General features: G+C 42.6%; 1 protein-coding gene across 1 annotated transcript in view; it reads right to left on the reverse strand.

Annotated features, from left to right (window-relative positions):
* LOC124799495 (pyridoxine/pyridoxamine 5'-phosphate oxidase-like) overlaps nucleotides 1–23,063 on the reverse strand; it is a 193,035-nt gene that overhangs the window by 46,783 nt on the left and 123,189 nt on the right. The window contains 2 exon segments of the mRNA XM_047262928.1: nucleotides 4,061–4,160; nucleotides 13,345–13,493. Of these exon segments, the coding sequence (XP_047118884.1) occupies nucleotides 4,061–4,160; nucleotides 13,345–13,493 (249 nt within the window).

Here is a 23,063-nt window from a genome sequence, read left to right on the forward strand (position 1 = left end):
TATACAGTAGATTATTTAACAAACTCACTCGCCGCCCCACACCGTGTTCGATTCCCGACCGGGTTGAAGATCTTCTCCGCTTGTGGTCTGGGTGTTGTGTTGTCTTCATCATAATTTTATCCTCATCATCGGCCGCAAGTCTCCCAATGTGGCGTCGATTGAAATAAGACTTGCACTTGGCGCCCGAACTCGAATGGGACCTCACGACCAACAATGCCATACGATCGTTCCATTTTCATCGCCAAGTTCTTTGTAGATCGTCTTGATTTTGTAATCACATACCCTGTCAACCCGTCGTTTCATTTCGTTTATTCCTCCCCTTCTAGTTGCTTCATTTGCATAATAATTGTGAAGTCCTGGCACATCTCATCCAAACTATGAGAAGAACTTCAGCAAAACTGTAGTGGAGTAAACCAGACCTAACTAACGGTACAACTTAGTACATTAGGAATTTGGTGCTTACGTTTACTGAAAGCATATAACAATCACTTGTTATCAGCAAATAAGGCACAACTTTAACAGAGACGAGGTACAGCATTTTGCGTCTGATTTAAACTCAAGCAATAAGAAATGTGTACCTCCGCTGATTCTCAAATATATAACATACGATAAATGAAAGCAGTACTCATTTGTGGGCGAAGCTACTGAAACAGAACTTATATGTTAGACCACAGAAATGTGGAAAATCGTGCAACGATCTTATTGTGACAGTAATAACGGTACAGTACTTATTGAGTAACCGTCCGAGCAACATAATGTGAATGCTCACGTATTCACGTATAGCTGGTTGTAGGAAAAGCAGATCACAGGCTGAGATTTTAAGAAAATGTAATTCATACGCGTCATAAGTGACTTGGAAAACACTTGTTCGACAGACGTTTATCAGGCAGCATTAGTAGGCGAGTAGAGAAGATACGAACCAAGAGCGGTGCGTTTCGTCACCGGAGATAGTTTAATAAGCGTGAGAGCTTTATGAAGATGGTTATCAAACTCCTTTTCCGGACACTACAAGAGAGGCGTTGTGCATCATGGAGACGTTTACTGTTAAACCTCTGAGAGTGTAAGTTGCAAGGAGAGTCGGGCAAAATATTCACTCTCATATACCCTGTCAGTCCAAAAAGTTTCGACACTACATCAATAAAAAAGATAAACCTTAAGGGGGCGATTTTAATGTTTCAGGTGTTCCACATAGTCTGTCCCACTTGAGTACAAAGCACAGAGCGTTCATACAACGAATTGAAACTGTGAGAAAAGCCCTTATTTAGAACGCTTTTCAGCTCTCGCGTCACATTAGCTTGAATGTGGAATATGTCGTCAAAGCGTTGATCCTTCATGCTAATTTCTATATTTTGTCGTTTTCTGGTAGGCTCGTATTGATAACACCAAGTCTCGTCGGCTGTGATTGTTTGTTCCAGAAATGAACTGTCCGCGTTTTGCGTTTCAATCCAGTAACAGCAGGCGTTCACGTTTCGTCGTTTTTGTAAGGGAGTCGATGTATGCTGGGCAAACTTTGCACATACTTTTTTGTTCTTCAGAACATTCTGGATGATGTTGTGAACACTTTATTTTGAGAAAATACTGCATTGCGATTTGTTACATAACAATTTGACACAGTGCGACCGCACGTCGGCTACTTGCAACGGAATGGTTGGATGCACTTCTGTTGTTTACAGTTGTTCAAGTTGCCATCACAGTGATTTCGCTGACGTCACTTATATGTTGGGAATACAGTGACTCTCGTAACGTTTGGGAGGAACGGTGAATGTCCGACGAAATGACCGTGCCCCTAGAGAATCAGTGAAAATGGAACTTATATGGAGATGGCAGGGATGGCTAGAGGACAAATGTAAGGATGTAGAGGCGCATATCACTAGGGGTAAGATAGATACTGCCTACAGGAAAATTAAAGAGACCTTTGGAGAAAAGAGAACCACTTGCATGAATATCAGGAGCTCAAATGGAAACCCAGTTCTAAGCAAAGAAGGGAAATCAGAGAGGTGGAAGGAGTATATGGAGGGTCTATACAAGGGCGATGTTCTTGAGGACAATATTATAGAAATGGAAGAGGATGTAGATGAAGATGAAAGGGGAGATATGATACTGCGTGAAGAGTTTGACAGAGCACTGAAAGACCTAAGTCGAAACAAGGCCCCAGGAGCAGACAACATTCCATTAGAACTAGTGATAGCCTTGGGAGAGCCAGCACTGACAAAACTCTACCATCTGGTGAGCAAGATGTATGAGACAGGCGAAATACCCTCAGACTTCAAGAAAAATATGATAATTCCAATCCCAAAGCAGGGGTTGACAGATGTGAAAATTACCGAACTATCAGTTTAATAAGCCACGGCTGCAAAATACTAACACGAATTTTTTACAGACGAATGGAAAATATGGTAGAAGCCGACCTCGGGGTAGGTCAGTTTGGATTCCGTAGAAATGTTGGAACACGTGAGGCAATACTGACCCTACGACTTATCTTAGAAAATAGATTAAGGAAAGGCAAACCTACGTTTCTAGCATTTGTAGACTTAGAGAAAGTTTTTGACAATGTTGACTGGAATACTCTCTTTCAAATTCTGATGGTGGCAGGGGTAAAATACAGGGAGCGAAAGGCTATTTTCAATTTGTACGGAAACCAGATGTCAGTTATAAGAGTCGAGGGGCATGAAAGGGAAGCAGTGGTTGGGAAGGGAGTGAGGCAGGATTGTAGCATATCCCCGATGTTATTCAATATGCATATTCAGCAAGCAGTATAGGAAACAAAAGAAAAATTCGGAGTAGGTATTAAAATCCATGGAGAAGAAATAAAAACTTTGAGGTTCGCCGATGACATTGTAATTCTGTCACAGACAGCAAAGGACGTGGAAGAGCAGCTGAACGGAATGGACAGTGTCTCGAAAGGAGGATATAAGATGAACATTAACAAAAGCAAAACGAGGATAATGGAATGTAGTCGAATTAAATCGGGTGATGCTGAGGGTACTAGATTAGGAAATGAGACGCTTAAAGTAGTAAATGAGTTTTGCTATTTGGGGATCAAAATAACTGATGATGGCCGAAGTAGAGAGGATATAAAATGTAGACTGGCAATGGCAAGGAAAGCGTTTCTGAAGAAGAGAAATTTGTTAACATCGAGTATAGATTTAAGTGTCAGGAAGTCGTTTCTGAAAGTATTTGTATGGAGTATAGCCACGTATGGAAGTGAAACATGGACGATAAATAGTTTAGACAAGAAGAGAATAGAAGCTTTCGAAATGTGGTGCTACAGAAGAATGCTGAAGATCAGATGGGTAGATCACGTAACTAATGAGGAGGTATTGAATAGAATTGGGGAGAAGAGAAATTTGTGGCACAACTTGAGTAGAAGAAGAGATCGGTTGATAGGACATATTCCGAGGCATCAAGGGATCACCAATTTAGTGTTGGAGGGCAGCACGGAGCGTAAAAATCATAGAGGGAGACCAAGAGATGAATACACTAAACAGATTCAGAAGGATGTAGGTTGCAGTAGGTAATGACAGATGAAGAAGCTTGCTCAGGATAGAGTAGCGTGGAGAGCTGCATCAAACCAGTCTTACGACTGAAGACCACAACAACAATGAAGATTTATGGGTGGTCTTTCTTTCCTCGCATCATTTCTGTTGCACTGAGAAAGGGAGAAATTACATTGGTACCAGAAATACTCTCCACTATAAATCGTGTGTTGGCCTCCGAATTGGAGATGGGGACGTTAACATGGATGCGTATAGCTGAAGACCATAACGCATGCAATAGAATAGTGAAGGTCTTTATCCCGCAGCGGCTGGTGATGCTAACAGTGAATAACGCATTTTTGATAGGTTTTAGATTAAGGCGCTTGTTGTGATGAGGACTTACTGCTGTTGCAGAAATGAAGAGGAGTCGCATGTTAGCAAAAAAAAAAAAAAAAAAAAATGCTGTTGAAAGTATCAGAGACAACAAAACCACCCTTACCTTAATTGGAGAGTCAGTACATCAATGGCGTGAGAACAGTTCAGCGGTATGCTAATGATAGGGTAGACTGCATGAGTGGACTTACCAGGTCCCTCGCCTTGCGGCTGCGGCGGTCCGTCATGATGACGAATCCGTCTGGCTCTATTCTCCTGAGGCGGACTGTACGAGCCGTCACCTTCCCGTCCCTAAAAAAACAAGAATCTCAGCTTTACATAAACTTACGTAATGTAGTCGAATTAAGTCGGGTGATGCTGAGGGAATTAGATTAGGAAAGCAGACATTTAAAGTAGGAAAGGAGTTTTGCTATTTGGGGAGCAAAATAACTGATGATGGTCGAAGTAGAGAAAATATAAAATGTAGACTGGCAATGACAAGGAAAGCGTTTCTGAAGAAGAGAAATTTGTTAACATCGAGTATAGATTTACATGTCAGGAAGTCGTTTCTGAAAGTATTTGTGTGGAGTGTAGCCATGTATGGAAGTGAAACGTGGACGATAAAGGTTTGGACAAGAAGTGATCACATAACTAATAATGAAGTATTGAATAGAATTGGGGAGAAGAGGAGTTTGTGGCACAACTTGACAAAAAGAAGGGACCGGTTGGTAGGACATGTTCTGAGGCATGAAAGGATCACAAATTTAGCATTGGAGGGCAGCGTGGAGGGTAAAAATCGTAGAGGGAGACCAAGAGATGAATACACTAAGCAGATTCAGAAGGATGTAGGTTGCAGTAGGTACTGGGAGATAAAGAAGCTTGCACAGGATAGGGTAGCATGGAGAGCTGCATAAAACCAGTCTCTGGACTGAAGAGCACAACAATAGCAACAACGTAAGCAAGCATATGTGCATTCTTTTTGAAAACGGGAGGCAGATTTCATATTTGTACTAGAAGGAAACTTCATGATCAGGAACAAATCTGATACATCAGTACACAATTTGACAATCATTAAATACAGTATACTCTGTACTTGTATTAACTGTTTAAAAGCTGAAATAATTGTTTTGCGTGAAAGTTGCTTTTTGTTTTCGTCAGACTTACCATGATGGTTAAACCACAGGAAAAATAGATTTATGTATTGCAATTCGCAATAATGAATCTATCATTTAAGTACGATCTAAGTTTCGTCGCCACTTCAACAATAAGCCATCCATAACAAAAGGAAAAAAAAAACCTCATCCTTTTGAAGTGTGTATCCGTGAATGACGGGACACCGATTTCAACTGGCTGTTCACGGGCAGCCAAATGAAGACGGAAAGTGACTGAAATTATCTCTCACCGTCAAATATTAAAGCGTGAAGATGTCATCATTGCATGTTCGTCTTAAAACCCGGCGTTATATTCCTCGAAACAATTCCTACACACGGGATGTGGGTGTAGGTGTAGGATCTTTATCATAGTCTGCGGGCTTCAAGGTCGCCAGATCTTGAAACGTGTTTCCGGAGCTACATTAAGTCCGCCCCCACCCCCCTTCTCTCCCCCGTCCCACTAAATTGTGACCGGCACCATGTTTTTCTCAACTGTCCACGAAACATTAAAAGCTTTCCTGAAAACGTATTAATACAGCGCAGTCCAATGAAACTAAACAGTATTTCCCCAAAAAAAATGTGTGACATTAAATTTTTCATTTGTGTGGCCATAGTGTCCGTGGTTGCTTTATAATTCTTGAGGGTATTTCTGTTCTGTCGATGCAACTACAAAAATGCTTGATTTTTTTCACCAGATGCGTTTCGCTTTATTGAGGTGAAGCATCATCACTGGTCTGTAATTAAGTTATTTACATTTTGATTTGCTTTCAGATCGAAAAACAGTTCGTTAAGAAGAAGTTGATTTGTATTGTTTTTTACAACACACTTTTATGCACACCGCAGAATATAGCGCTGCAGAACAACTAAAAATTAGACCAGAATTATCAGTGTCTGACGCAGAAAATGAACGATGTACTAGTAGACGGCATTTCTCGATGTAAGCGAGCACTGACTGTTAGACAGTCTTCTACATTGAAGTAAGACATTAGCATTTGTGATGGTAACGTAATGTGTGGACAGGAGAAGTTTAATGATTCGTGGGACAGATGAGAAAGACAGGATGTTGGAAATGTTTTAGTGGCGAAGGATTGTTTATTTAGCTTCGTTGCACTGGGTTACTTTTTAATGTGTTATCAGAACTTTTAATATTTCGTGGACAGTTGACTAAGACATGATGTCGCTACATCTATGTTCGAGGAAACTTAATGTAGTTCCACTGTAGTAAACCTAATGACAGGAGCACGTTCTTTCTAAACTCGTAGTTCAACAAAAAAAAGCAATATCTCGTGGTCGAATGCAATAAGAAAAAGGGAATGTCCTGGCTTATTCACTGATTCATCGTCGCCCTGTCCAAACCGCTAAGAAAAAAACTTGAAATTTGGAGAGGTTGGTGATCTCATACTGTAGTTATCATGTAAGAAGGGATTTTTCGAAACAGATGATGAAAGGGTTTTTGAAAATATGTTGCTATTACGGCTATTTTGAAGCTAGAACTACGAAAAATTGGTATTGGGTTCTCGACCAGAAATTAAAAAAATACGTTTCAGCACTTACAGAAATTCAACCCATAAGAGGGTGATATGGTGTGTGAGAGTTTTTTAAATTAATTATTAAAGAATTACTAAAGCATTTTTAAAGCTACATCTATGAAAATTGATATTTGAGCTCTCGGTCAGCAATTTAAATTTGTGGAAATTCAATTCCTAAGGGGAAATAATGGAGGAAAGTTTTTATGGAATATTTCATTATGAAAGCATTTCTGAAGGTAAATCCCCGAAATTTTGAATTTGGCTTCTCGTTAGAAACAAGAAAATAAATGTTTTAGTTTTTATGGAAGTTAAACGCCTAAGAAGGTGAAATACAAGATGTAAATTTTTATGAAAAAATGTCGTCAGATTGAAACATTATTAAAGCTAAATCTATGAAAATTGGTATTTGACTTCTTGGTTAGAAATAAAAAAATGTGTGTTAGGGGATGAAAGTTTCTATCGAAATATCACCTTAAGAATCCAAAAGCTAGGATTAACATAAACCTTCGACGCCAGCTTACAGAATGGCTTTTTTTTTCAGAAGTACATTCGGAAAAGACCACTGTTCTGTGGCCTTAACGAGCGTGAAAAGATTACATCGTGTCGAAATTTAAGAACGAAATCAAAGAAAGCTATTTAAAAATCACCACGACAAATCTGCCTTTTAAAAGTTGCATAGAAATAGAAACGGATTTTTAACACAATACATTTTCATCAGGCCTGATATATGCTCGCAAACGCGAGTGAAGCAGCGGTTACTAAGCTAGTTCAGGATATTAGTGAACGTCTAACAACCGCTACGCAACGCCTGTGAAAACAGAGAACGTTGAGAAACCAGTACTTTGGGCAGACTTGTTACATAACGAACCAAATGCGTTATCAGATTTATATATTCTTTTTTAACTAATATAAGCAATTAGAACACACAATATTAATTTTATTATAAAAACACGTACAGATTTCACAAATTCCGGATTGTACTTATTAATTTAATTCAATACTTATTTATATCTCGCTAAGTAAGATTTTTAATTTCGTAATGTTTCGTATTTTGAAATTACTCTAAATTATTGTAAAGTATTGAAAGATGGACTTTAAATGTATTATTACTCCATACAGTAACTGGCAATGTTCCGAAAAGCTCTGCTTGTGCACAGTACTGTAGTACTTAGTTGAGGTTATATTCCCAATAATATTCTGTTTATTTTTGTGGAGTCGTTGACGCTGCGATTTTTCATAATGCATTACTCGGACCTGCTTTAAGCTACAGTGTCTTGGGTGCCTGAATTTATTAGAGATTCCGATCCAAAATCAACGTCGGTACAGTAAAAATCATCACATTTTATGTGTGCATTGTTTTCACGGAGGTGTAATACGGGAAATTGTCATGACTTCACAAATCTGAAGCCGACGTCAGCCGGGTTGGCAGCCCCAAACATCAGCTTCTGGTGGAAGTGCTTTGATAAAAACAAACTTACAAGTGTACTAGTCGTTCTGATTATAGTCTAATATGCAAAAAAAAAAAAAAATCACATTTCATTCGGAAGTGGAGTCGTTCAAGTGATATTTTCTTTTGTATACATTACTTTTAGTTGCTCTGGTTGCTTTTTCTGTAGAGATTTTATTTCCGTAATGTGATTTTGGATTTCCCATCAAGACAACTCTAAGAGCGGTGTGGTTGAACGGCTATGAGAGGGAAATTTAGCAAACCTTCCAGTCATAGCGAGAAATGTTCTCAGCATTTTCGGGAAGAGACATAGGCGGCATATCAGTTTTGTCATTCCGTATTAAGGAAAGTGATGGATTACAAAAGCAGCCTTTTCACGTCACATACTTCGCATCTTTTTTATTCGAAACGTGAAACAAAAAGAAGTTATGTTAACGAGGTTAAATGCGTCGTATTAGTGGATCAAATGTGCCTAGAAAAAAGACATGAAAAGCGTCTAAAAATCCGTTCCTGACATTTCATTATTAACGAAAGCACTCTAATAGTTACTATTTAAACGATATGTCGCGTGGAAATTAAGAAGAAGAAGCAACTGTAAACACTTGTCTGCTAATGTTTAGAGGCTATCAAAATAGCGGAGCCGGTTTCAGAGCAATTTGCAGCGGAAGTATGTAGTGCCACCTCCCCTATTATATCTCCAAAACTTTTTTAGAAGAACGTAGGACTTGGATTCGCACACTGTAAGCTGCAAAACGAAAGAACGAGAAGTACAGAGAACAAGGGGAACGTAACATTCTACTCTGTGTAAAACAATGTTATTGCACCCATACACATTTCACGCTAAGATTATAAGCACGATCATAAGTACCTATGGAAGCAGATAGACAATAATACTTTCCTTAGTGGAACAGAAAAGAAACGAGTCGATTTTTCTAAGCCTCACTTCCCATTAAACCGAAGAGCAATGTCACCCGAGACTATAGCCACTGATAGGTATTCACTTTACTTCTTTTTATTAGACATTCCTCATTCACTACTTTCTTCGCTCTTGGGTGTGTTGTCGTATTTGCACGGGGCGATAGGCGAAATAATTTAATTCAAAAAAAGTTTCAAGTGGCTCTGTGCACTATGGGACTTAACATCTAAGGTCATCAGTCCCCTAGAACTTAGTAATACTTATACCTAACTAACCTAAGGATATCACACACATACATGCTCGAGACAGGATTCGAACCTGCGACCATAGCAGTCGCGTGGTTCAGACTGAAGCAATAATTTAATTGCTGCCTCGGTTTTTGTGAGCAATTGGAGCAATTGACGCATGTGGAAGGGGGATCTGCGAGGGTGCAAAAAAAAAAAAAAAAAAAAAAAAAAAAAAAAAAAAAAAAAAAAAAAAAAAAGGTTGCGTGTAAACGTGTAAAGTCCTACATCTCTCATAACTGCACCACCCATGTAAAGCATAGGCAAAGTAGTAAGTGGGAATTCTCAAATGGGTATAGACATTCCTGACGATTTTAATTGAGCTTAGAGGCTTTTGGGCAACTGAGTTCTGCTACTTTCGCGCTTTCCTCATTGCAAGGCTTGCAAAGAGACGTATTAGACCCTAGTAAGCTAACATACGTACACTGATGATCCAAAACATTATGACCACCTGCATAACATCTTCTTTGTCCGTCTTTGCAACGAAATACATGACTGATTCCGCGTATCTAGGATCCGACAGTTTGTTAGTAAGTTTGTGGAGGTATTTGACATTAAATGTTAACGCGCAGGTCTTGTAATTCGCATAAATAACGGGCCGCTGATTTGCGTACGCGATGATGGCGTCCGATAGCGACCCAGATGGGTTCCATAGGATTTGCATCAGACGAATATGGTCGCCGAGACATCAACGTGGGTTCACAATTAGGTCATTAACCACTGTAGCGCGGTTCTGGCTCCCAGACATGGACAACTATTCTGCTGAAAGATGACATCACTATCCAGGAAGGCGCCAAGCATGAAGGGATTCAGGTGGTTCGCAGCTGGCAGCGTGTCTTCAATTAATACTATACGTCACATGCAAGCTCAGGAGAATGTCTCCCATAGCAGAATACTGCTCCCACCATCGAGCGTCCGTGGCGCGCTGCATGTTTCGAGCCGCCGGTTACCTCAATAACAGCGTTTGTGGACACGACTATCAACCTAGTGTAACACAAATGTGATTCACCCGAAGAGCCGAGACGTTTCCATTGATCGACGGTCGGAGCCCGATGTTCCCGTGCCGACTGCAGTCGTAGTTGACAATGTCGTTGGGGCAAAATATGAACGCGTGGGGGTGGTCTGCTGAGGAGCTCCACGTTAAACAGTGTACGATGAACGGTGTGCACCAGCATTGTGCTATTTCAGCAGAGATGCCACAGATCACCACCTATCCTACTTTACCGAGCAGACAAGCCTCCGAACCCCACGTTCTGTGAAGAGTCGTGGACGTCCAACCATTTAGCGCCCAGTGGTAGTTTCACTGTCCTATCTCTTTCCGTAGATGCTCACGACATTAGCACGTGAACATTCGACCAGCTTCGCCGTTTTCGAGACACTCTTTCACAGGATCCGCGTGGTAATAACCAGCCCTCTTTCAAAATCGTTTATCTCAATGGATTTCTCCATTTGCAGCCCGTATCTTCACTAGGGTTATTCCCCGTCCGCGTCTGCTCCGCTTACATACTTTGATTACCTCGTCACTTGCCCGCAACGCCACCAGGCGGCATCCAACGTCGCGGTGTGCAGCGGTCATAAAGTTTTGGCTTATCAGTGTAGTTTACTCTGTGAAATTATATCTTAGGATTAACTCATCTCTAAGAAAGAATGTTTTCATTGTACAAAAGCGTGCCACAAACGCAATATGCTACTCTCAGTTATGAACATTTTGTAGACAGTCGTTTAAGGACAACGAAAAAGTCTTTCGCAACGGACTGCTGTGATGATTATGATGGTTGGTTTGGTTTGTGGGTGCTTAACTGCGCGATCATCAGCGCCCGTACAAAGTCTCAATTTTTACACAGTCCAGTTGTTTTACGCAATCCACTGTAGCCACTGTCACGAACGATGATGATGATGATGAAATGATGAGGACAAGACGAACACCCAGTCCCCGGGCAGGAAAGAAACCCCTACCCGGCCGGGAATCGAACCCAGGACCCCGTGATCCAAAATGCAGCAACGCCAGCCACTAGACCACGAGCTGCGGACAACGGAGTGCTCTGATGAATTTCTCTATGAAAATCCGAGCTGTAGACAATATATACGAATGTCTATGTCACTAAAGCAACCGACTGCCGAAAAAGGAATGCTGTCACACAAGTTTAACTGATGCAGTTAGTGTTCAGCGCAGCCAGCGATTACTTTGGCGCCAACGACGGTCCGAGATCACTCGCAGGTCCGAGATCACTCGCAGTGTCTTTGTTTCCATCAGGATGTGTAGTGAGGGCATACTACTGTAAAAAATCAGTATCAAGTGCTTGCTTCCATGCACCATATTTGGTTTAAACTATAATGTGACGAAAATTTACTGTTTACTGCAGTAGTGCATTAACGTTGCCCACAAAACGAGTCATTTTTGGTACAGTTTGTCGAGCAGAAATGTCGGAAAACGTGACGTCGATCAATTGTAACGCTGCCAGCGTTTTTATAAGTCTTTGAAAATGGTTACCTAAGTTAATTCTTTACCCACTTCGTCTTCACATTTCCGAACGACTGGTGCTTGATTATGTTGTCGACAGTTCTGTATGTATAGAAACATTAGTCGAACGTGAGAGCGTATGTTATCTGTATTTGCAGTCTGGTCCTTAACCACTGAACCACCAGTATGATAGGATATTACAAAATATACTTATTTGCTTCGGCAACTCACAACCAAATTTTTAAAACCCTCCAAACCCAGTTACACTTCGGGTTATACTTCGCATCTATCTGCTAGCACAACCTTCGTTCCAATAAACAGCTTCTTGCCACATCGCATTCATGTATTTCGCCAACACACCATCATATATTGCCTTTCATAGACCTCCGATAGTTGTCGATCTTTCGCCACAAAACTTCATTCTACAAAATGGTAAAAACCGTACTGAATAAATGTTGAAATAAATGTTCTCGGTCTTCCGTTCTACCGCAAGAAACACGTTTATGTGACGTCACAGACCGTGTTCTTTTAAGGCGGCCAAACACTGAACTGCCTGCGCCTACGTGTGCAGGATAAATCTGCGCAAGCTTCAGGACTGTACAAACAGGTTTATGCTCAATCGAATTTCGACTATGCATGCTTGTGCAAGCGTTCCAGCGCGCGCGTGTTTGAGCTTGTGTACCAAGAATAGCAAGGTTTGTGGAAGCACTACTCAGTGATTTAATTTATACTTCGCCCTGTGCAAATGCTGCACTGTAATGTAGAAAAAGACAAAGAATATAATATTTCATGGAGAAATAGAGAACAACCACAGCGATACTGTGAAACAGTTTCCGTAGCTCGTCTACAACTCACAGGTAATATGGGAATAATATTTTCGTTTCTTTATCCACTCCTTACTACAGATATCAAGTTTCCTCTTTTATTGTACTCGTAGTACAACGAAAAAAGGCTGCCGAGGTCTGCACATCTTCGTCTGAGCTCGACGTTTTGTGCTGAACAAACTGATGTTTGTACAAGCCTGCCTGAGCTGCAAGCCTGCCTGAGTTGTGTGGAGAAGCGAAAAACTTGTGCACGCTTGCGCAAGTATGCTTGGCCATGCGTGCTTGTCAAGCATGCAGTTTCGTGTGTGACCGCCTTTATTGGCTGATAGACGGAAATCGAGTAAGGGCCATTCTCGATTGCGTGTTTGTGTAGCTGAAGTATCATAATTTTCACGTGTAGCCTTACATTCCAGTAAAATCTGCTGTTTTGATGCAGCAGTCCCTTAAAGATTCCATAAAAGGTGTCTTAACAACATGTTTTACAGGCACGTCGGTAAATGCGACGTTGATCGATTGTAACTTTACACTAGTTTTTATAGATCTTACGAAACAGTGGCATGAGTTTTTATTTCATGTCATTCGCTTTCATGGTTCCGAAAAAAAAAAAAACCACTAAGCTCCTCCCGAACAGGACATGAAGGCCCAACAGTACCGACCGACCACCGTGTCGTACTCAGTCCAAAGGCGTCACTGGACGCAGATATGGAGGGGCATGTGGTCAGCATATCGCTCTATCGGCCGTATGTCAGTTTACGAGACCGCAGCCGCTACTTCTCAGTCAAGTAGCTCCTCAGTCTGCCTTACTTCGGTGATCTGACGAGAACTGGTGTTACCACGGCGGCGGCAAGGCTACTGGCAAGACGAAGAGCAGTTGGTGTCGTTACCCGTTGCAGGTGGCGAACGTGAGAGCGTCAGGCAGCACGAGGTCCGTGTTGATGGCGTCCTTTCTCCAGGACTGGAACAGCTCAAAAGGGCTGTCGCCATCGAACTTGATCTGCGCCAGACCGGACGGCTCGATGGTCTTTCCGTTCTCCTGCAACACACAACAGCAGCCCCGTCACTCACTCCCAATTTGGTATAGCGTAATTATGAACACTTTATGATCTGGCGGAACTTCTGAGTCCCCTCTCCGATTTTTTAAGAGCATATAATATTCTGTACGGTTTGAGGCCTTACAGAACTGCGGCGCCCCGTTACTTCTTACAGGGGAAACTCACCATCGCCCCCCTCCCCCCCCCCCTACAGATTTAGCAGTAAAATGGTCCAGTGGATAGCCTGTCAAAAACTGAACACAGGTCAAGAATCCAAACAGTGGACGCTCCAAGCTGAAGATGTACAACATCCAGCCAGTTGGTTATGTGGCCACGGTGTTCGACTCCGAAAGGGGGAGAGCCCTGTTCAAATCTATGACTGTCTGTCCGATCATTGTCTGTTTGCTGTATTCATATTTGTGTCTGTGTCGTGGTGTAACGTCCGTTTGGAACAGCGTGATGTAAGGAAGGAACCTCCATACGTATGTACCTCCTCTTTCTTCTACACAAGTACCACACATTATGACTCTTGCGTCCCGTATTTGAAGTTTTGACTCGTGAATTCCTTCGTTGTAACATAGTTCACAGCCGTTTATATGTTGTTGCCATTTATGCTCTCACTATTCATCACATTTACTTGCGACGGTAATACATTCTTACCACATGACTCATATTCTATAACCAATGTATAGTATGACAATTGCCAAGACTACAGAAGGAGAATAGACACGTCAATGACCGTACGGATAGTTCATATTTTTGTGAAAAAAAAGGCAGGCCCAAGGGAGTTTTGAACATGGATCTCCCTCCTCGCAGGCCAACACCGTGACCACACAACCATGAGCCCACGATTCTTGCAGCTCTCTCAGTGTTGCACATCTTGAGCTTGGATCGTTCACTATCTATTTTGCTTCTTTATCCACAGCTCGCTACACCTTCTTCCTGTTTTTGACGGGCTATCCAAAGCGCCATTTTACCACTAAATCTGTGTGGGATGTAGTAGGGAGTTTACCTGGCTAGTTTGGTACACTGTTAACACATTGCAGAACTTTCACGGATGTCTTATCTGTTGCTTCAGAGTGGTCTGAATTTCAGCGAGTGCAGTCCTCGCGCTATTTAGTTGCGTGGTGTTGGTTGGAAGGAAGATTAAGGTGTAACGTCCCGTCGACAACGGGGTCATTAAAGGTTAAAATGGCTCTGAGCACTATGGGACTTAACTTCTGTGGTCATCAGTCCCCTAGAACTTAGAACTATTTAAACCTAACTAACCTAAGGACGTCACACACATCCATGCCCGAGGCAGGATTCGAACCTGCGACCGTAGAGGTCGCGCGGATCCAGGCTGTAGCGCCTAGAACCGCTCGGCCACTCTGGCCGGCTGGTCATTAAAGATGGAGCACAAGCTCGGGTTAAGGAAGCATGGGATAGGAAGTTGGTCACGCCCTCTTAAAGGCACAACAAGCCCGGAATTTGCCTTAGCGATTTCGAAAAACCTAAATCAGAGTGGCCGGACAGGAATCTGAATCGTCGAATGCGAGTTCAGTGCGCTAATCACTGCGTACCTCGCTCACTGCGTGCAGTTGAAAGTTGGTCATTCTGTACTTTATTCTGAGTTCGTCTTGCAATAATCTGGTAGTTTTCCCCGTATCGTGGCAAGTTTATTAACGCACAAAATATTGAAGATTTTTAGAAAATGTTCGTATGAAAAATTCCGTACTCTTAATTCCCTTCAGGCCTAAAGCTTCATTTTTCTTCATAATAAGCTGTGACAAGAAAGTTGAAAGATAAAGAGACATTGGAGTTGTTCGAAGTGGATTTCCCATATAATGCAGATACACCAATTTACAGGCCAAACGAACGAAAAATAAAACCATGCCTGTATCAGCCTTCAGTAGAATACTTTCACTAATTATCGAGAATCCAAAGAAAAGCAAGTTGAAGATAGCAGTGATAGGAAGAAATATATCACAAGTCTCTTCAGAACATAGGAAGAAAGAAGGAATTTTCATTTTAAATGAAAACTTTTATTTCTAGTCGTGGGAGATGTCAAAACAGTGCTATGTATGATATAGAATCGGGATCTCATTTTATGTGTTACGAATGTAAGGCGTTCTTGCATTTCAATGAGAGGAAAAAATGTTCTCATGAAATAATGCTTGTCATTGACTGTACCATTGTGACCTGACGGGCCTCTCAAGGCCCTTTTTGTAAAAAGGGAGTAATAGTAGTAAAAATGTGGTTTTCCTTACGCTAAAGCAATATCCACCTGATTATGGTGGTGTTACAAAGATAAAGAACAAAAATCTGGCTTCAAAGGAAAAATAGGCGCATATAAATGCCACAGTGATTTCGCCATGCGTTTTACAATGTGTTCCGGGAGGAATGGCCAATATTGAGAGACACGACAGGAGCGATCGTTCGAACCGATAAGATCTAATAAACATAAGCTCCACCGTGCATAACTTAAGAGCTACGAGCAGTTGTTCATCTTCGCTGCTGTGACACACATCTCTTCTACTGAAGAAGTGCTCGTAGTCTTAAGGTATGCATTTTACAGCTCATATTTATCAAACCTTTTTGCTTCGAATGATGGTTCCTGTCATATGCCTCAACAATGGCCATCCCTTCTGGGACACACTGCATATTTACAATCTAAGAACCAGACTGTCTATTGTCACAAGACGCTTCACAAAATAACTAGTACTCCACAGTGATATACCTTCCCTTTACGTCTACATCTGAGAAACAAATCGCTTACGAACTCGACAAAAGTCTCGCAGCACGGTGCGCGTTTCTTCTCTCTGTGAGCTGATTATATCTACCTGGAGCCAAGCTCTTTTCCAGACGGTCATTCATTGAGTTTTCAGTGCTGACAGCGCGATGTTTTTGGAATTCGAGCCTGCGTGTTTGCTGATAATTAGTGGATCGGCGGAATCTAATGGGGGCAGTCATAATCATGAAGGGCGGCTTTCTATGAAACATTAACAGAATATAAGTTGTATAATTAATGTAAACGATAGCTAAGCAGGAAAAACGTCATGGGAGGAAGAATATGAAATAGTACTACAGAGGAAAAGATACTGCAAAAGGAGTGGTATTCGGGTTCAAAGCGGCTCAAGTGGTTAGAGCCAACAATAGGTAAGTAAGATAAAGTAAGTTTCCCCGTTCTGGCACTGAGCGGCCCATCAGAACCAACCGACCACCGTGTCATCCTCTGTAAATGGTGTTACCGGATGCGGTACGGAGGGGCATGTGGTCAGCCCACCGCCCTCCCTGTCGTCAGGTTTCTTGACCTTGAAATCGCTACTAAACGGTTCAGTAGCTCCTCTGCATCCACCACGGAAGCATCTCTGGCAGTACCGGGAATCGAACCTGGGTTTCCTCCACATGGTAGTCAGCCGTGCTGATCACTCGGTTACAGAGGTGGACAGTCAACAATAGCGTGTGACTAATAAGAAAAAGTAGTTCTTTTGTACGATGTTTCCTCTAAATCTTCGTGTTTTTCACGAGGAATACGACAGAATTACACAAATCAGTGTGAAAATGTCACAGTAACAATAGCAATGAGTGTCCCGTGTACCGGCGAAGAATTTGCCGCGATGTGGGCCATCTATCTGCCGTTACCATCGACTATAATCATTCTGTTGTCTGCATTTGTGGACTAAGGCGGTGTCGGTGGCTTTCCCGGAGGCAAGGAATTCATAGTTAACCCTTGACGCTGTGCAGACGATAAGCCCAGTGCCTGTAACGGATATTAACGATATGACCGCTATCAAATGCTCTCTTCTTGCCTAGCATGAGTTCAGCATTCATGTAGACAGATGGCCACAGCTCAGAAACTCGATACTTTGAGCTACTCTAATACCATGGCGACAACAGCTCTCTCTCTCTCACACACATGCACATACTCTCCCCAACGCAACAGCTGTCTCTAATTCTGATTCTTACTGGGGTGTTTTAATCATGTGTGGTATACCCCAGAGTGCTTTATCACCTCCTAGGGGCCATCTTCACAATTTAGAGAAGCCAGTGGAAAGAAAAAGGGTGGCAGGGAGGGGGAGGCGCGGTGCAGGGGGGGGGGGGAGGAGGTGGGCGTTGTATCAAAAATGGGGTGGTAGGAGGCGGCGAAGGCGACAGTTCTGTGCTTTATTTTTTATGATTCATTTGCCAACGCCAAATCCTGTTTCGATCAGCCAGTGGTAATTTTCAGAGTACAGGCACGTGCTGCAAGCATTGATGTAATAAGCTATCTGATCAAAAATATCCGGACATCTATTAGTGGGAATTAATATGGTCTGTGTCCATTCTCCGCCTTTATGATGACTTGAACTCTGCTGGGAACACATTCAATGAGCTGTTATGTCTATAGACGTAAGGCAGTCCACTCTTCCTCAAAGCCAAAACCGGAGGACGCTGGGGTCTAGAACGAAGTCGGTCTTCGAACTCATCCTTAGGGTTTTCCTTTGAGTTCCGATCGAAACTCTGGGCAGGCCAGTCTTTTTCACGAATGTTACTGTCCGCAAACTATTGCGTCACAGACACTGCTGTACACAGCGAGCATGGGGATACAGTCATCGTCTCTGAGCTGACCCTCTACTATATGCAGTACATAATGCTGTAAAATGTGTTCACACCCTGTCGTATTTACCTTTTTCGTCAGCCATATTCAGGAACTACACTAACCATCAAAAACATCCCAGTAACAACGTGTCCTCCGTACTTCGCTGTTGGCATACACGCGGCAGCAGTTAACGTTCTCCAGGCACTCGCCAAAACAAAACCTTCCGTCGGATTGCCACAGGGTACAGCGTGATTCAGCACTCCAAGTCACTCATTTCCGCTCATCCACTGCCTAGTGCCATCGCACTTTACACCATCCCAAGCGTCGTTTAGCATTGGGCACAAAAATGTGTGGATTATGAGGAGCTACTCGGTCACTGTACACCATTCTTTTTAACTCCCTTCGCTCTGTCACTATGCTAGCTTGACTACTGGTAGTACTTTGGAACTCGCTAGTGATTTCTTTCTCTGATTTCACGCGATTGTTTACGCCCACTCTCCGCAATGCTCGACGGTCCCTATCCGTAGTACATGAGGTGCGCCTGGTCGTGGTTATCTGTAGTTGTTCATTCGTGTTTCCACTTGACAGTGATGTCACCAACAAACAGTCAACTTGGCCAGCTTTAGAAGAGTTGAAATGCTCCTGATTGATCAGTTCCTTGCGTGACATCTAACGACTAGTTCACGCTCGAAGTCACTCTTTTATCTGACCCATTTTGCTATTACTGCTTCTGTACTGACAAAATATTACTCCACGTCTTCTTTTATACTGACAAATCCTCCTCTCGTGACACCTGGTGGTCAATTCTGCATAGCACATGGATGTCTGGATACTTTTGATTAGATACTGTTTTCTCAAGGCGTTGAAAGGCGTGATTATGTTATGGAAAAAATACATATAAAAGGACATAATTACTTAATCTTCATGTATAATACGTCATTTTTTTCCAAAATTCTACGTTCTGTTGATTGTTCCTGCAGCTACTAACACACAAAAATTTACGTGAATCTGACTTACTGAATGTTGACCACATTACGCTAAAGCAGGAAGTGAGAGAACTACTGGTCTAGCCGACCGCTCATTCAGTCATTTGTTCGTTTTTGGAACACGGGATGAAGTGCCAATCCAATAGCATCTTGTTCTTGTCACTGTACATTCATTAACTGTCTCGTGTTCACTGAGAGAGAAATAAAAAGGTTTTATAGCACCTTGTCCTTTGCTCTGGTACGTTGATCGTGCCTGGAGCTGTTGAACAGGTACATTCTACCAACGTTGTCGACAGAAGACATTACGGCGGCGTGTATGGAGGGAAAGACGCATTCTCAGCTTTTTGCCACAGGCCTCCTCAGCGTTTTGCCGCAGGGAACCGGTAACCGGTATTCAGTATACGCAAAAAGCCATCTGGCAGCGCCTTCTACCGGTCACCCCTGCTGCGTGATCGGTTACTATCGCCCGTGTTGAGTGTCACAGAACAGCATTCCCACAGCAGATGGACACAGGACTATGTGACATACTAATAGCACTTGATTGATTGATGCCTTTCACAGTTGTTATGGTTACTTATTTATTATGTGATCTTGGTATTTTTAATGTCATGTTACGGGCGCGTAAAATATCGCCGACAGTTTCTCTTTTTTATTACTAAATGCGAGGATCTGTTTTGCAGTGGCGCGATCACGAACCTAACTAACCTAAGGACATCACACACATCCATGCCCGAGGCAGGATTCGAACCTGCGACCGTAGTGGTCGCTCGGCTCCAGACTGTAGCGCCTAGAACCGCACGGCCACTCCGGCCGGCTTTTTGTCATAGTAACGATATTATTTATTGATAAAATTCGATTGTAAGGTATCCATAAAATTAAATCTTGAAAGTGACTGACAAAAGCTGATGTGAACAATGCCTTTATCTCCTTGGAAAGTTTGGGTGAATCAGATTTCTATGTCGTTTTTAATTTTAGGTAAAATTCCAGGTTCTCAGCAATAAGATGACTCTTCAGTTTACTCTTGATAAAGTTATGCTAGAAAATGACTGCTCGTATGCACATATAGAATCGAATAAGGAAAGAACAGCAAACTCTAGTTTTTCGGCTGATTGTGAGTCAGGAATACAAACCAGACATTAAAAATCGGCTAAATCTTCACTTCAGAGTACTTCCTTAAAGATAAAGACACAAACACCAACTAACAATGTAAAAATATAGATAAGAAAACTAGTCATATGTACAGGTATTTTTATTTGCGATTGCATTAGCTTATATTTCTTTATTCCTATCGTCATCCGTTTCACTTAATTCCGACTCAGTTATTATTAAATCGCTTTCCAAATGATTCATCGTTAGTTCACTGCTTGTATACGTATATTCTTCCGCCCGATCACACGGTTTTTTCTACCTTCACGAGGAACAGTTCCACACTCTTCAACGGAGTAGATATTTCTGCCGCTGCTTCATACTTGAACTTCAGGACGTGAAAAATTATCCCGCGTGCCTGACTTATAACCATTATTCATCCCCCACTTTCGAACACATTGTCACAAGCAGAGAAGTGTGTGCGGGTGGCGCAGAGTGGAGGTGGCCTGACTCATCTACACCCCCGTCTAACGCCCAGGCCGAAAACTTACTTTTGTGCGTAGGCCGCGAAGTTTCATTCGCACTGTATGTGTGCGCTCGCATGTGGTATTTTGTTGCAGAGCCACATTCAAGGGGACGAAGAGCCGCATAAAGGCCCACGAGCTGCGTCGGGCGACCACTGGCTTACGTCTATACGTGTAGCATCTCTTTGGAGGCTGTTGTGTTTGTACAGCCAGCAACCACGCGGCGCCGTCCACCTGCTTACGTAAGCTGGCCTTCAACCGGCTCTTTGACTTCTTAACCGTTCATTGCAACTCATCTTGACGGAAACAATGCGCTCAAGCACTCTTTGGCACTTCACATTCATTTCAGCGTCCCGTACCTTGAAATTGACCTTGTCTCTTGTATTTCTACCACATTTACATATAGTTTATTCGTTATCCATTCCTTATGTCATTATGTAAGAAAATGTCTCTCAACATATTTCAAAAGAAAACTCGCCAGTCTGCTCCAGTTTCATAAACGAGAGCATTAGAACGTATTCTGATAGTATTGGAGTTACGTAAGCATCGAGCAGAGAAGCTCGCTCCATATTTATCCTAATATAGTTTCAGTGAGAGTACCACATGCACTATCAACGAAAACATTATGAACACCGCCCACCTTGAGACTGAATGCCAACCAGTGGCGCTGCGGGCACGAGGCGCGTTAAGGAAAGGATATAAGCGGAGCTGAATCAAATAGAGACTCGTTCTAGAGACAATTTGGGCCACAAATGGACTTTGACAATGGGAGATCGTTATGACGTGGCGCCTGGGAATCAGCAACTCGGGAACGGTGAAGCTGGTCGTCTGTTACCGTGGTGTTATCGTGAGCATCGATGGAACTTGGCTGATGAACTGTAAAATGTCGAGTAGGCGGCAAGACGCTGAACGTCCAGGCCTCATCGCAGAACCTGGAGGTCGGATTCTACTCCACCCTGTAAAGTAAGACAGGCGGCGATATGTGGGAGATCTGACCACGCTGTACAACGCTGGTGCAGTCACAAATGTTTTGGAGCACACCATTCAGCGGACATACTTGAACGTGGGTCTATGTACCAGAGACCCCTACGTGTCCCCACGTAGACCCAACGATATCGTGAGTTACGATTGCAGTGTGCTCGAGTTCATGGAGACTGGATCGTGAATCAGTAGAAACGTGTCACTTGATCGGATGAGTCGCGTTTTTTGTTACACCAGGTCTATGGTCATGTCCTAATATGCCACCATCCAGAAAAATCTGCTTCAGGCATGTGCCTCGCCACGGTCGCAAGCGGGGAGGGGGGGGGGGGGGGGCAGTATTATGCTACTGAGGGCATTCACTTTGGCTTCCATGAGACTTGTGGCTCTAAACGAAAGCAACGTGACTGCTGTGGACTACGTAAACAATATTATGGACCCTTTGCCTCTCTTCATGCTTGACGTCTTCCCCAATGGTGATGGCATATTCCAGCAGCATAAATGTCAAGGTAACTGCCAAGAAACGTCCTACAGTAGCTTGAGGAGCGTGACATTGAACTCACGTTGACGTCTGGCCTACCAAAAATATGTTTTGGGTATTATGTGACGTGCATTGCTACCTGATGCCACAAACCTCTGGAAACCTACCACGTACTTTTAGTATTCACGCTACGCAGAATCGCTTCTATATTGAATTCCAAAGACGGACCAACATGCAGTTAAGCAGGTGTTCATTATGTTTTGGCTTGTCAGTGTATGTTCTGGAACACAAGCTTTTTGTGAGAACATAAAAACTGTAGTTTATGTGCTATGTTTATTTGTATCTATCACGACGACTGAAATGAGGCTGCAATATGTTCTGGAATGAGCAGCTATAAATCTGATAGTAGTGAAAGGCCAAGAAAGACGATTTCATGACTTTTATATACTAAGGACGGTTGCAGCATATCGCTACTGTTGCTCAACTTTTATGTGTAAGAAGCAATGAAGAAAGTGGAAGGAAATTTCCGAAGAGTAATAAAAGAGTAAGGGAAACAAATGACAATGCAAATTTTCATAGACAACATGGCTCCTCTTGCCGGATATAAGCGAGACTTTGGACAATGGGAGGAAAGCATATGTGACAGAGAAGATAGCTCAAGAAAAAAAAGTACAGAGACAAAGGTAGTAGGAGGTCAAAAGGCATTCCAGATAACCTTCAAATGACATTTTCGTGGGAATTGGTAACGTCTGCATGTGTTCCTTGAATCACAATGTCAGCGGAATTTTTTTCCCAGAATTTCCTGGAATTGTAGTGCAGATAATGAATGATGGTGATCACGCAATCGATTTATAAGAAGTAAAATTGCTCAAGGAATTGGGAGGTCGGACTAGCACGCTATTGGCCTCAATGTCAGTCACCAGGGCGCCAAACCGATTGGCTGAGAGCCTATGCAC

Source organism: Schistocerca piceifrons, chromosome 1 (genome assembly GCF_021461385.2).
Source record: "Schistocerca piceifrons isolate TAMUIC-IGC-003096 chromosome 1, iqSchPice1.1, whole genome shotgun sequence".
Classification (NCBI taxonomy): domain Eukaryota; kingdom Metazoa; phylum Arthropoda; class Insecta; order Orthoptera; family Acrididae; genus Schistocerca; species Schistocerca piceifrons.